Source organism: Epinephelus lanceolatus, chromosome 22 (genome assembly GCF_041903045.1).
Source record: "Epinephelus lanceolatus isolate andai-2023 chromosome 22, ASM4190304v1, whole genome shotgun sequence".
NCBI classification, from domain to species: domain Eukaryota; kingdom Metazoa; phylum Chordata; class Actinopteri; order Perciformes; family Serranidae; genus Epinephelus; species Epinephelus lanceolatus.
Window position 1 is genome coordinate 3,091,378 of NC_135755.1, and position 13,515 is coordinate 3,104,892.

The window sequence follows — 13,515 nt, forward strand, 5'->3', positions numbered from 1 at the left end:
TATTGGGCTTTATAAATAAAATTGAATTGAATTGAATATTGATGTATTAACTAAGAAACTATCAAAATATGTTGGGTTATTTTTCAAGTTGAGGCATTTCTTACCTGGTGAAGCACTTGTAACATTATATCGGTCATTATTTGAGCCTCATCTTAATCATTGCAATATTATTTGGAGCAATACATTTCCCAGCCACCTAGGGAAATTGATAATTCTGCAGAAGAAAATCATTCGTGCCATGTCTTGGTCTAAATTTGATGCTCCTTCTGACCCGCTCTTTCATCGTTATGGCTTTCTAAAAAATTACTGAACTTAATACTTTTCATAATGCTTGTACTATGTTTTGTGTTGTTAATAAGCTCAACGAAAGACTTTGTGTCCTGATTCCAATTTCCTTTCCTCCACATTCATATCAGACTAGGAAGAAGCATTTTATTAGGGGAAAAAAATGAAAACTCAAATGTACCAGCCTCAGTGTTGTTTGTAAAGGTCCACAGGTATGGAACAATCTTGATAAAGACTTGCAAATGTCCCCATCTATACTTGTTTTTAAAAATAGACTAAGGAGGCATCTGTTGTTGAAATACTCTCAGTCATGATTTTGATAAGGTAATCTCTTTTTCCTACATGTAGCTTAATTCTTCTTGGACTGCTGGTGAGGTGACCACCTGGACCTTGTTAGGATTAGGGCTTAGCCTTAGGTTAGGGTAGCTCTTGTATGTGTTTCTGTTTTTGTTTTCTGTGTGTGTGCGTGTGTGTGTGTGTGTGTGTGGGGGGGGTATGTTTTATTGTTACATGTATTTATTTTGTGTCTGGGCCCCTCTTAAAAAGCTTTTTAAGCTTCCTAGCGTGTCCCATTTCACATAAGATAACTACAAAAATGAGCATGTTGTACATGGTTTTAACTGATGTGTGAATAAAGAAATGAAATGAAATGACTGCTGCACGTTGGTATGAAAGGACATAAAATGGCAGATAAGGGAGCAGAGAAGACCACAAAAAATAACTGTATTGATACGACACTTAGCTCCAGAGAAAAAAACAACAGAAATCAGGAGTGTGATTAAACAGAGACTGAAGGAAAGGTGGGGAAGCACTGGGAGGAAGAGAGGAAAGGACGGTGGGTTAGAATTGGCTTGATTTCTTTAACAAACATGGGATGAAGGCGATGAGCAATGAAAGAAGAAATTACCCCCCAAAAATAGCAAGAATGAGAAAAAAGAGAAAATTAAAAACAAGAAAATTTGTTAAGAAAAAACAAAACAAGGAAATGAGCTGGAAGGAGTGCTCATAAAAAATAATTAAATTAAATTAAGAATTATAATAATTCTGTAACACAATTTTAAAATGTAAGAATAATGATAATTATAATTATAGTTTTCCCCATGCTTTTTTAAAAATACATTTCTATATTAATTAATTCATGTATTTATTTATTTATTTGCAATATTTGGACATTTTTGTGATGTCACTCCAGGTTTTAAAGGGTTGACAGAATTCAAAGGGGATTCAGAGAAATGAGACGTACAAGAAGGAGAGAAGAAATAATAATATCAAGACCTGGATTTACTGTTCAAAATATGCAAACATAACACAGAGATGTGATCACTGTGGGTAAGAAGAGACAGTACAGCCTGTTATGTACTGTCAGAAATATGAAGATGAAAAAAAGCGACTGATTCAAAACCTGAAAAGATATTTTACAGAAGAACTCAGGGAATTAATCTGATTACTATTTATTATCTAAAAGAAATTATTATGATTGAGAAGACATGAGTTTTTTGTTGTTGTTTTTTTCCCCAAATGTATTTCTTATTATAAAATGGATTATTTGACATTTCAGTCCACACTCCGCACCAGTAGGTGGCGGTAATGCCACATGACGTTGTTTGCCAACCGCCAATAAACCTCAAAGAAGAATCAGCAGGAAAAGGGAGGAGCAGAAGAAGAAGAAGAGGAAGCGACTAGAGATCAGGAGCAGGAGGAGCAGTAGAGGAGCGGAATGGAGGAGGACAAGCAGAACCCGGAGCACCGGAGCAACAAGGTCCGGAGAAGACAAGCAGCAGGCTCGTCCTCTGATAGCAGCGATGTTGAGGTGAGTGTTGATGACGTCATGGATAAAAAGGGCTTGACAGCAGCCACACTAAAGACACGAGGAAGAGTCTCGAGGCTCCGTGGATCATCCGCTCATTCTCTGGTTCCACATCACATCTGGAGAAAGGAAATGTAACAAAGCAAAAAGGTTTTTATGTCTCCGTGTTTCCTGTTTTCATCTTTAACTCACTCAGAGTAAAGAAACACTTGAGACGGTCTGTGTTGCAGGGTATTTTCCCGCGCAGTGCGTCGCGTGTTCTCGCGAGAGCTCGCAGAAGAAACAATAGGCTCGTTGGAGATGTAAAGAAAATAAACAGCAGCAAGGATGAAATGAAAATGTAAGAGACTTAAACATGACTTCATACAGGTCTTTAAGGGACTGATTATTTTTAGATCATATCTTAATGGACGATAAATAATTCTTCAGTTCATTTTTAAAGCAAAATATGGAGGCTTTACAGTTTTTCCATTTGCAATGGTGTATATGATATTTACCCATGATAAAAATAAATGCTCAATAGTTTCGGGTTCTCTTGAACAAAATACACATAAGGATTTACTTGAAAATGAAATCTTTGTGGTAAAGTTTCAGCAGCTGGATAAACATTGTTTACAATTCTAAAGTGAACGTCTTTTACTTTTGGTGAAATTGGCCATTTAAGATAATGGAAACATTTATTAATTAAAATGTTCCCGTTATGGATTATTCTTACTTTGAAAATCAGAAAACAATTTGCATTTCAAAACATTAGCAATGACTTTGTTATTACATTTCTTCTCACCAACATACACTTCACCAATCTTTATTTCAGGCAACTTAATAACCACATGTGAATATGTAAGAGTGCTTTGTGTCATGTGTTTCAAAGGAAGCGGAATGGCTTTACAAATTGGACTGAACTCTCTGACGGAGCATTTTAAATGAAACTTTTCTACAAATGAATCACATTGAATAAAATGGCCATGTTCATCCATCAAGTCAACAACATATAACACTTTTTTTCTCATACCATTCTTTTTTAAACAAGGTTTTCTTACTAATTGTAATGGTTCTATTATTCCACAAGGTGGAGCCATGTGGTGTGAAATTATGGGTCTATATCATTTTCCAGTAATGCAGTACCTGTTTATGGAAATCTGACAACTTAATAGGCAGTTTTGAAATCTCCAAATCACATTTCAACTATGTTGAAGTCTCCACCCATTATCACTTGATCTGAAGTGTAGGTTATTTTCCATCATTCACAAGTTTACCTAGTTCTGCAAACATGTCCCTGTCCGCAGCTTTATTATTCTAACCATAAATACACACTAAAATGTAACGTTTGTCATTTATCTCTACTACTACCATTAACCAATGACATTATGTATCTGTTTGATTGTCAATTATCATGCCTGGAAACCTGTTAAATAATACCATTACTCCAGCTGAATGAGAAGTTCCATGTGCAAAAAAAGCAGAATCGCCCCACTGACCTTTCCAAAACTTTTCGTCAGTCATAACAGAATGAGTCTCTTGTAAGAAAACACATTTTGATTTTTGTTCCTTGCAAAATAAAAAGATTGCTTTTCACTTAACACTGTTTTTAACCCCCGAACATTCAAAGATAAAAAAAGAACACACATAGGGTCTTCATAAAACATATAGATTCAAGATTCAAAGTGTTTATTGTCATATGCACAGTAAGGACACGCGTTTCCTTGCAGAATGAAATTCATTCTTTTCTGTCACCAATAAATGCTAAACAATATAAATCTGAAGTATAAAATAGATCAAAAAAGGATCATTCACACTAATCATAATATAAATTCTGTGATATCCTGAAACGCATTATATTCTTAGACGGTTATTGTACTATGAAAATCTCATACCTTGGCAGCCCTAGTGTGCTCGGATTAATTTGGCACAGCAGTCATAATAATTTTGTTTAAATGGAAACTCAACTCCTGACATTAACTGCTGGTGTTCTTCACCACTGTTTTGGAAGAAGGAAATAATGGGAGCAACAGGGGGACCAGCTTTAAGAGCCACATTGTCTTTGTGAATAAGTGCTGTGCAGTGGATCTGATTTATGACAAATGGTTTATGTGGGTTATAAAAAGTAACTGATAAATATTTAAAGAAAATGAGAAAAGACTTTGGTGTGGCGGTTAGCCTGTACAGTCATGGGGGAGACATGAGCACAAGTCAAGAATCTCAGGTCCAACCCAAAACCACTAAACCACTAAATTATGGAGAGAAGTATCAGTGAGAGTCGCATTGATAAGTAGTATTGGTATCAATTCCTATCAAAAAGTCAAAACCTAAATAAAAACTATTCTGTAAGTTATTTATCATAACATTTGTTGGTGGTAATGCATTAGTCAGACATTGTGGGTTATGTTTGGCAGATATGCTTTAAATGTTATTTATGGTTTTAGTTGGCTCGCTGCACCCTGACAACTCATGAACTCTTTTTCTGTTTGTTGCTATAGGAACAGAGAGGAAGAGAGGAACTTATACGTCACCACCGTGACAAATCCTTCACAACATCTGGATCTTTAAAAATTCATCAAAGAGTTCAAACTGGAGAGAAACCATACAGCTGTGACCAATGTGAGAAAGCATTTTTGCGCTGCAGTGCCCTCAAAGCCCATCAACGCATTCACATTGAAGGGGAACTGTCCAGTTTTTTCCAAAGTGGGAAGGATTTCACAGGGTCAGAGACCTCAAAAAAACAAGACACTGACACAGCAGAGAAACTGTTTAGCTGTGATCAATGTGAGAAAGCTTTCACCACTCTACGTAGCTTAAAAAGTCACCACCGTGTTCACACTGCACAGAAGTCGCACTGCTGTGACCAATGTGGGAAAACGTTTTCTCAATGCACGTCCCTTGAAACCCACCAAAGAATTCACACAGGAGAGAAACCGTACAGCTGTGATCAATGTGGCAAAGCCTTTGCACAGTCATATCACTTGAAAGCCCATCAGCGCAATCACACAGGAGAGAAACCATACAGCTGTGATCAATGTGGCAAAGCTTTCACATGCTCAAGTAACTTGAAAACCCATCAACGCAGTCACACAGGAGAGAAACCGTACAGCTGTGATCAATGTGGCAAAGCTTTCACATGCTCAAGTAACTTGAAAACCCATCAACGCAGTCACACAGGAGAGAAGCCATACGGGTGCGACCAGTGTGGGAAAACGTTTTCTCAAATGGGAACCTTAATGTCTCATAAACGTATTCACGCAGGAGAGAAACAATACAGGTGTGGTCTATGTGGCAAAGCCTTTGCACTGTCATGGGACTTAAAAAAACACCAACGTATTCACACAGGAGAGAAACCGTACAGCTGTGATCAATGTGGCAAAACCTTTGCACAGTCAGGGGTCTTAAAAAGCCACCAACGTATTCACACAGGAGAGAAACCGTACAGCTGTGATCAATGTGGTCAAGCCTTTTCACTGTCAGGAGCCTTAAAAAACCACCAACGTATTCACACAGGAGAGAAACCGTACTGGTGTGATCAATGTGGCAAAGCCTTTGCAGTGGCAGGAGCCTTAATATACCACCAACGTATTCACACAGGAGAGAAGCCGTATTGGTGTGACCAATGTGGAAGATTATTTGCCCGGTGCAGTCAATTGAGAACCCACCAATGCCGGCATGCAGGAGAGAACCCGTACAGCTGTGACTAGTGTGAGAAAGCTTTTATTGATCGGGATGATTTAGAAATCCACCAACGTGTTCACACCAGAGAGAACCCGTCCTGATGTGACCAGTGTTGGTAGTGACATTAAAGCCCATAAATGTGTTTACCCTGCATTGTTGTTTAGGTTCCCACTTTTACGCAGATGATACTCAGCTCTACATATTCATCAAGCCTGACACCTCTCATAAAGTGATTCATCAAGTACAGTGCACACAAGAAATCAAACAATGGATGTCGTCAAACTTTCTTCTCTTAAATACTGAAAAAACTGAAATGTTAATCCTAGGTCCAAAGCACATCAGGAACAAATTCTGCAATCTCACCTTAAACTTAGCTGGTTCTATCATTTCACAAAGCCCCCATGTTAGAAATCTCGGTATTTTATTCGGTCCTAAATCTCTCCTTTGAAGACCATATTAATAATATCACAAAAACAGCATATTTTCACCTACGCAATATTGTCAGGATTCGTCCCATTCTCTCCATGACTGATGCAGAAACACTGGTTCACGCTTTTGTCTTATCCCGATTAGATTATTGCAATACATTTTTCTCCGGCTTACCAAATTCAACCATTAGGAAACTACAACTCGTTCAGAATACTGCTGCCAGGATATTAACCAGAACCAGAAAATTTGACCATGTCACGCTGGTTCTCATTTCATTACACTGGCTCCCTGTACACACTAGATCGGACTTCAAGATTCTACTTTTAACTTATAAAATATTACACGGACTTGCACCGTCCTACTTATCATCTCTACTTACTCCACATTTATCAATCAGGCCTCCACGATCCCATAATGTCAGTCTCCTATCCATCCCCAAAATTAATAAATCATCAGCAGGTGGTAGAGCCTTCTCATACCGAGCCCCTCTCCTCTGGAACCACCTTCCCATTCAAATCCGTGAAGCCCACACAGTCGATTCCTTCAAAAGTTTTTTTTTTTTTGTCTTGTTTTTGTTTATTTTGTTCTACATAGCCATTCACTTGTTTTTATATATTTTATTTATTGTGTTATTTGTAATTTGCTTATGTGTTTTTATATACAGCCCATTGAGGCATTTCTTGTGATTTTGGGCGATAATAAATTTTGACTTGACTTGATTGTTTTGGATATTTTCAGGGCCAGGCAAACATCTTCCTACTGCTTCATCCCCATGCCCTGATAGCTGTGTTGATATCTTACTTCTGTCATTGATTATTTAAGGAAATGATTACGCCATCGTTAAATTTAATACCATGTCCTTCAGTAACAGAGGTTTCCCATGCCGACTTTAAACTCTCTGAATTGATCATCTTGTTGATAGTGCCGTAGGCTCGCTGCAAACAACACTCTACTCTGTAACTCCTCTTAAAAAGAAGTTAACAAAGCAAAGAAAGTTCGCTCCTTGGTATAACTCTCAAACCCGTAAGTTAAAACAAATATCGTGAAAATTTGAAAGGAATTGGCGATTAACCAAACTGGAAGAATCTCATTTAGTCTGGACAGACAGTCTCAAAACTTATAAGAGGGGCCTCCGCAATGCCAGAGCAAACTATTACTCAGCATTAATAGAAGACAATAAGAACAACCCCAGGTTTCTTTTCAGCACTGTAGCCAGGCTGACTGAGAGTCAAAGCTCTATTGAGCCTTGTATTCCTTTAGCCCTTAGCAGTAATGATTTTATGAGCTTTTTTAATGACAAAATTCTAACTATTAGAGGCAAAATTCATGACCTCCTGTCCTCAGATAGTACCTATCTAACCTCAAACACAGCTGTAAGACCTAATATATATTTAGATTGCTTCTCCCTGCCAACTAGGCTACTTAAGGAGGTCTTTCCTTTAGTTAACACTCATATATTAGATATGATCAATATATCCTTATTAACAGGCTATGTACCACAGTCTTTTAAGGTAGCTGTAATTAAACCTCTCCTAAAAAGCCCACCCTGGATCCAGAGGTGTTAGCCAACTATAGACCAATATCTAATCTTCCCTTTATGTCAAAGAACCTTGAGAAAGTAGTCACAGACCAGCTGTGTGATTTTCTCCATGATAATAATTTATTTGAGGAATTTCAGTCAGGATTTAGAGTGCATCATAGCACTGAGACAGCACTAGTTAAAATTACAAATGACCTTCTGATTGCTTCAGACAAAGGACTCGTCTCTGTACTTGTTTTATTAGATCTTAGTGCGGCGTTTGACACTATTGACCATCAAATTCTGCTACAGAGACTGGATCACTTAATTGGCCTAAAAGGTTCAGCACTAAGCTGGTTTAAATCTTATTTATCTGATCGTTTTCAGTTTGTTTACATTCATGATGAGTCATCCTTACATACTAAAGTTTTGTTTTTTTTTAAAAGATATTTTTGGGGGTATTTTTAGCCTTTATTTGACAGGACAGACAAGCGTGAAGGAGGGAGGGAGGGAGTGACATGCAGCAAAGGGCCACAGGCTGGAGTCGAACCCGGGCCGCTGTGGCAACAGCCTTGTACATGGGGCACCTGCTCTACCACTAAGCCACCGACACCCCCTTACGTACTAAAGTTTGTTTTGGAGTTCTGCAAGGTTCTGTACTCGGACCAATCCTATTTACTCTATATATGCTTCCTTTAGGTAACATCATTATAAATCACTCTGTAGGGGCATCGGTAGCGTAGTGGATAGTGTCGGCGCCCCATGTACAGAGGCATTGCCTTGCTGCAGCGGCTGCAGGTTCTAATCTGCCTCGCAGTCCTTTGCTGCATGTCAGTCCCCACTCTCTCTCTGTCTCCCCATTTCACACTCTGTCCTGTCATTAAAGGCAAAAAGCCCACAAAATAGTCTTTAAAAAAAAAAGAAATCACTCTATAAATTTCCATTGTTATGCGGATGATACACAGTTGTATTTATCGATGAAGCCAGAAGAAAGTAATCAATTAACTAAACTTCAAAATTGCCTTAAAGACATAAAAACCTGGATGAGCACCAATTTCCTGATGTTAAATTCAGACAAAACTGAAGTTATTGTTCTTGGCCCCAAACAACTCAGAGACTCTTTATCTGATGACATAGTTTCTCTAGATGGCATTGTTCTGGCCTCTAGCACTACCGTAAGAAACCTCGGAGTAATATTTGATCAAGATTTGTCTTTTAATTCTCATTTAAAACAAACCTCACGGACTGCATTTTTTCATCTGCGTAATATTGCGAAAATTAGGCCTATCCTGACCCGAAAAGATGCAGAAAAATTGGTCCATGCTTTTGTTACCTCAAGGCTGGATTACTGTAACTCTCTATTATCAGGTAGCTCTAGTAAGTCCTTAAAAACTCTCCAGCTAATTCAGAATGCAGCAGCACGTGTACTAACAGGAACTAAGAAACGAGATCATATTTCTCCTGTTTTAGCTTCTCTGCACTGGCTCCCTGTAAAATCCAGAATTGAATTTAAAATCCTACTGTTAACTTATAAAGCTCTAAATGGTCAAGCTCCATCATATCTTAGAGAGCTCATAGTGCCATATTATCCCACCAGAACACTGCGCTCTGAGAACGCAGGGTTACTCGTGGTCCCTAAAGTCTCCAAAAGTAGATCAGGAGCCAGAGCCTTCAGCTATCAGGCTCCTCTCCTGTGGAATCATCTTCCTGTTACGGTCCGGGAGGCAGACACCGTCTCCACATTTAAGACTAGACTTAAGACTTTCCTCTTTGATAAAGCTTATAGTTAGGGCTGGCTCAGGCTTGCCCTGTACCAGCCCCTAGTTAGGCTGACTTAGGCCTAGTCTGCCGGAGGACCCCCTATAATACACCGGGCACCTTCTCTCCTTCTCTCTCTCTCTCTCTCTCTCTCTCTCTCTCTCTCTCTCTCTCTCGGCCGTACCGCATGTCACAAACTTGGCTTCTCTGGAGCCTTTGCGCTCCACTGTCTCTCAGATTAACTCATATCACAGCGGTGCCTGGACAGCGTGACGTGTGTGGTTGTGCTGCTGCCGTGGTCCTGCCAGATGCCTCCTGCTGCTGCTGTTATCATTAGTCATACTTCTACTGTTATTATACACATATGATTAGTGTCACATATGTATACTATCAGATATTAATATATACTTTCAACATATTGTACCACAATAGCCAGAATCATAATTATAATACTATTACTTTCATTGTTGTTGTAAGCTACTGTCATTACCGTCTGTCTCTCTCTCTCTCTCTGTCTCTCTCTGTCTCATTGTGTCATACGGATTACTGTTAATTCATTATGTTGATCTGTTCTGTACGACATCTATTGCACGTCTGTCCGTCCTGGAAGAGGGATCCCTCCTCAGTTGCTCTTCCTGAGGTTTCTACCGTTTTTTTCCCGTTAAGGGTTTTTTTTGAGGAGTTTTTCCTGATCAGCTGTGAGGGTCATAAGGACAGAGGGATGTCGTATGCTGTAAAGCCCTGTGAGGCAAATTGTGATTTGTGATATTGGGCTTTATTAATAAAATTGATTGATTGATTGACTGATTATTTCTATCTGTTTTTTATTTCAACTGTAACCCTATGTTGGACCACCAGATTCCTCCCTGTAGGACTCCCATGTGTGAGAGCTGACCACAAACTTTTCAAAATCAATCATGCAACTGTCTGGGGCAATGTTGCGGCTCACAATGAACCCGACCCTGAAGCGTATCTCTGCGACTGGTGAGCCCACAGGATGGTGACTCCATGTTGATCTTTGGGACTGTGCCCCACAGAGCCCCATGAGTCAAGTCCATGTAGATATATATAGGCTGATTGACCAAATAAGCATTTGAAAACTGATATTGATGCCTCTTACCATGGCTGTGATCAAAGTATTTGCATCAGCCTGAGACCTCTGTCACAGACAGGCTCTGCAGTCTCAGACGCTGACTCAACATGCTGAATGAAATGTTTAGTGACTTGACTGATTTTTGGTCCCGTGTGCAGCTTCCCTCTCTAGCCTGCCTCCAGAAGGGGGCTCTGTTTGTGTTGTCATGGCGAGGTGCTCCAGGTCTGATCCATCAGGGTCTGTTGACTCACTGTTAGTCTGGCCCCTCCTCTTGGACCACTTTGCCTCTCAAGACCCGACCAGGAGCAACGGCTGGGACACCACAGCTCCCAGTATGACAGGGACATGAAAACCCCTCCACAATGTTCAGGTTTCCAGCTCAGACTGTTTGCTCCTGTTGATGACATCAGGACACCAAAGTCTTCTGAGCTCTGAGCATCATCAACAACTTAAATACCAGATTAATATGATGTATGTTATCATTTGTAACATATTTGATGTCTTATCCAGTGTCTTGCATATGTCCTGTGTTTGTCCACATGTAGAAGACAGCTGAGTTTTTCTTCCTGAGCTCCACCTGTATAAAGACGGAGGTTCAGCAGGGCGGAGCTCTTCTTCTTTTTGACTCTTGTTGGAGGTACAGAGACAGAAGTTGAGTTGAAGCCTGTTTGTTTGTGTGTGGAGGATTGTAATGTCCATATCATCAGATGAGTTCAGCCTTTAATAAAAATAGTTTGTAGACTCTGCAGTGGGATCAAAGTTCCTGGTGTTGGTCTTTGCTCCTGTCACAGTCTCACTACTAAAGCTCAGACGCTCCTCAGGATCAGCTCCACAGTTTTATAGCGTCTATCGCGTGTTCATTCTTTGGTTTCACTCTAACGCCTGCATACATCCTGTTAGTGTTTTTATTATTATTTTCTGTGGCCATAGCAACAGTAACTGCTGCACGTTGGTATGAAAGGACACAAAATGGCAGATAAGGGAGCAGAGAAGACCACAAAAAAATGACTGTGTTGATACGATACTTAGCTCCAGAGAAAAAAACAACAGAAATCAGGAGTGTGATTAAACAGAGACTGAAGGAAAGGTGGGGAAGCACTGTGAGGAAGAGAGGAAAGGAAGGTGGTTTAGAATTGGCTTGATTTCTTTAACAAACATGGGATGAAGGCTATGAGCAATGAAAGAAGAAATTACCCAAAAATAGCAAGAAATTAGAAAAAAAGAGAAAATTAAAAACAAGAAAAAACAAAACAAAACAAGAAAATGAGCTGGAAGGAGTGCTTATAAATTATAATCTTTGTGTAACATAATTTTAAAATGTAATTATAATTATAGTTATCCCCAGGCTTATACCTTTTTTTTAATTCTTTAAAAATAATTTTCCATGTTTATTTATTTAAAAACAAATTGCAATATGTGGGACATTTTTCACCAAGTTGCTCATTGCTCATTTTCCCAATATCAAACTAACTTAATACCGGCATAAAACAGACCGCTTTGTTCATAATCATAATAGCAGAAATACATTTTTGACCAATGAAAACTGTGTGTGTTGATAATTGGATATTTGTGCAACTTAAATCTTTAGCTTGTTGCATATATATATATATATATATATATATATATATATATACAGTACAGGCCAAAAGTTTGGACACACCTTCTCATTCAATGCGTTTTCTTTATTTTCATGACTATTTACATTGTAGATTCTCACTGAAGGCATCAAAACTATGAATGAACACATGTGGAGTTATGTACTTAACAAAAAAAGGTGAAATAACTGAAAACATGTTTTATATTCTAGTTTCTTCAAAATAGCCACCCTTTGCTCTGATTACTGCTTTGCACACTCTTGGCATTCTCTCCATGAGCTTCAAGAGGTAGTCACCTGAAATGGTTTCCACTTCACAGGTGTGCCTTATCAGGGTTAATTAGTGGAATTTCTTGCTTTATCAATGGGGTTGGGACCATCAGTTGTGTTGTGCAGAAGTCAGGTTAATACACAGCCGACAGCCCTATTGGACAACTGTTAAAATTCATATTATGGCAAGAACCAATCAGCTAACTAAAGAAAAACGAGTGGCCATCATTACTTTAAGAAATGAAGGTCAGTCAGTCCGGAAAATTGCAGAAACTTTAAATGTGTCCCCAAGTGGAGTCGCAAAAACCATCAAGCGCTACAACCAAACTGGCACACATGAGGACCGACCCAGGAAAGGAAGACCAAGAGTCACCTCTGCTTCTGAGGATAAGTTCATTCGAGTCACCAGCCTCAGAAATCGCAAGTTAACAGCAGCTCAGATCAGAGACCAGATGAATGCCACACAGAGTTCTAGCAGCAGACCCATCTCTAGAACAACTGTTAAGAGGAGACTGCGCCAATCAGGCCTTCATGGTCAAATAGCTGCTAGGAAACCACTGCTAAGGAGAGGCAACAAGTAGAAGAGATTTGTTTGGGCCAAGAAACACAAGGAATGGACATTAGACCAGTGGAAATCTGTGCTTTGGTCTGATGAGTCCAAATTTGAGATCTTTGGTTCCAACCGCCGTGTCTTTGTGAGACGCAGAAAAGGTGAACGGATGGATTCCACATGCCTGGTTCCCACTGTGAAGCATGGAGGAGGAGGTGTGATGGTGTGGGGGTGTTTTGCTGGTGACACTGTTGGGGATTTATTCAAAATTGAAGGCACACTGAACCAGCATGGCTACCACAGCATCCTGCAGCGACATGCCATCCCATCCGGTTTGCGTTTAGTTGGACGATCATTTATTTTTCAACAGGACAATGACCCCAAACACACCTCCAGGCTGTGTAAGGGCTATTTGACCAAGAAGGAGAGTGATGGAGTGCTGCGGCAGATGACCTGGCCTCCACAGTCACCGGACCTGAACCCAATCGAGATGGTTTGGGGTGAGCTGGACCGCAGAGTGAAGGCAAAGGGGCCAACAAGTGCTAAACAC

At 39.7% G+C, this 13,515-nt stretch overlaps 1 protein-coding gene across 1 annotated transcript; it reads left to right on the plus strand.

The window, feature by feature from the left end:
* Positions 1–1,681: 1,681 nt before the first annotated feature.
* On the plus strand, positions 1,682–11,299 carry LOC144459724 (uncharacterized). The gene is made up of 2 exons (XM_078164281.1): positions 1,682–2,095; positions 4,570–11,299. Exons 1-2 carry the CDS (start codon positions 2,003–2,005, stop codon positions 5,776–5,778), a joined length of 1,302 nt encoding a protein of 433 aa, XP_078020407.1. The 5' UTR covers positions 1,682–2,002; the 3' UTR covers positions 5,779–11,299.
* Positions 11,300–13,515: the final 2,216 nt, after the last annotated feature.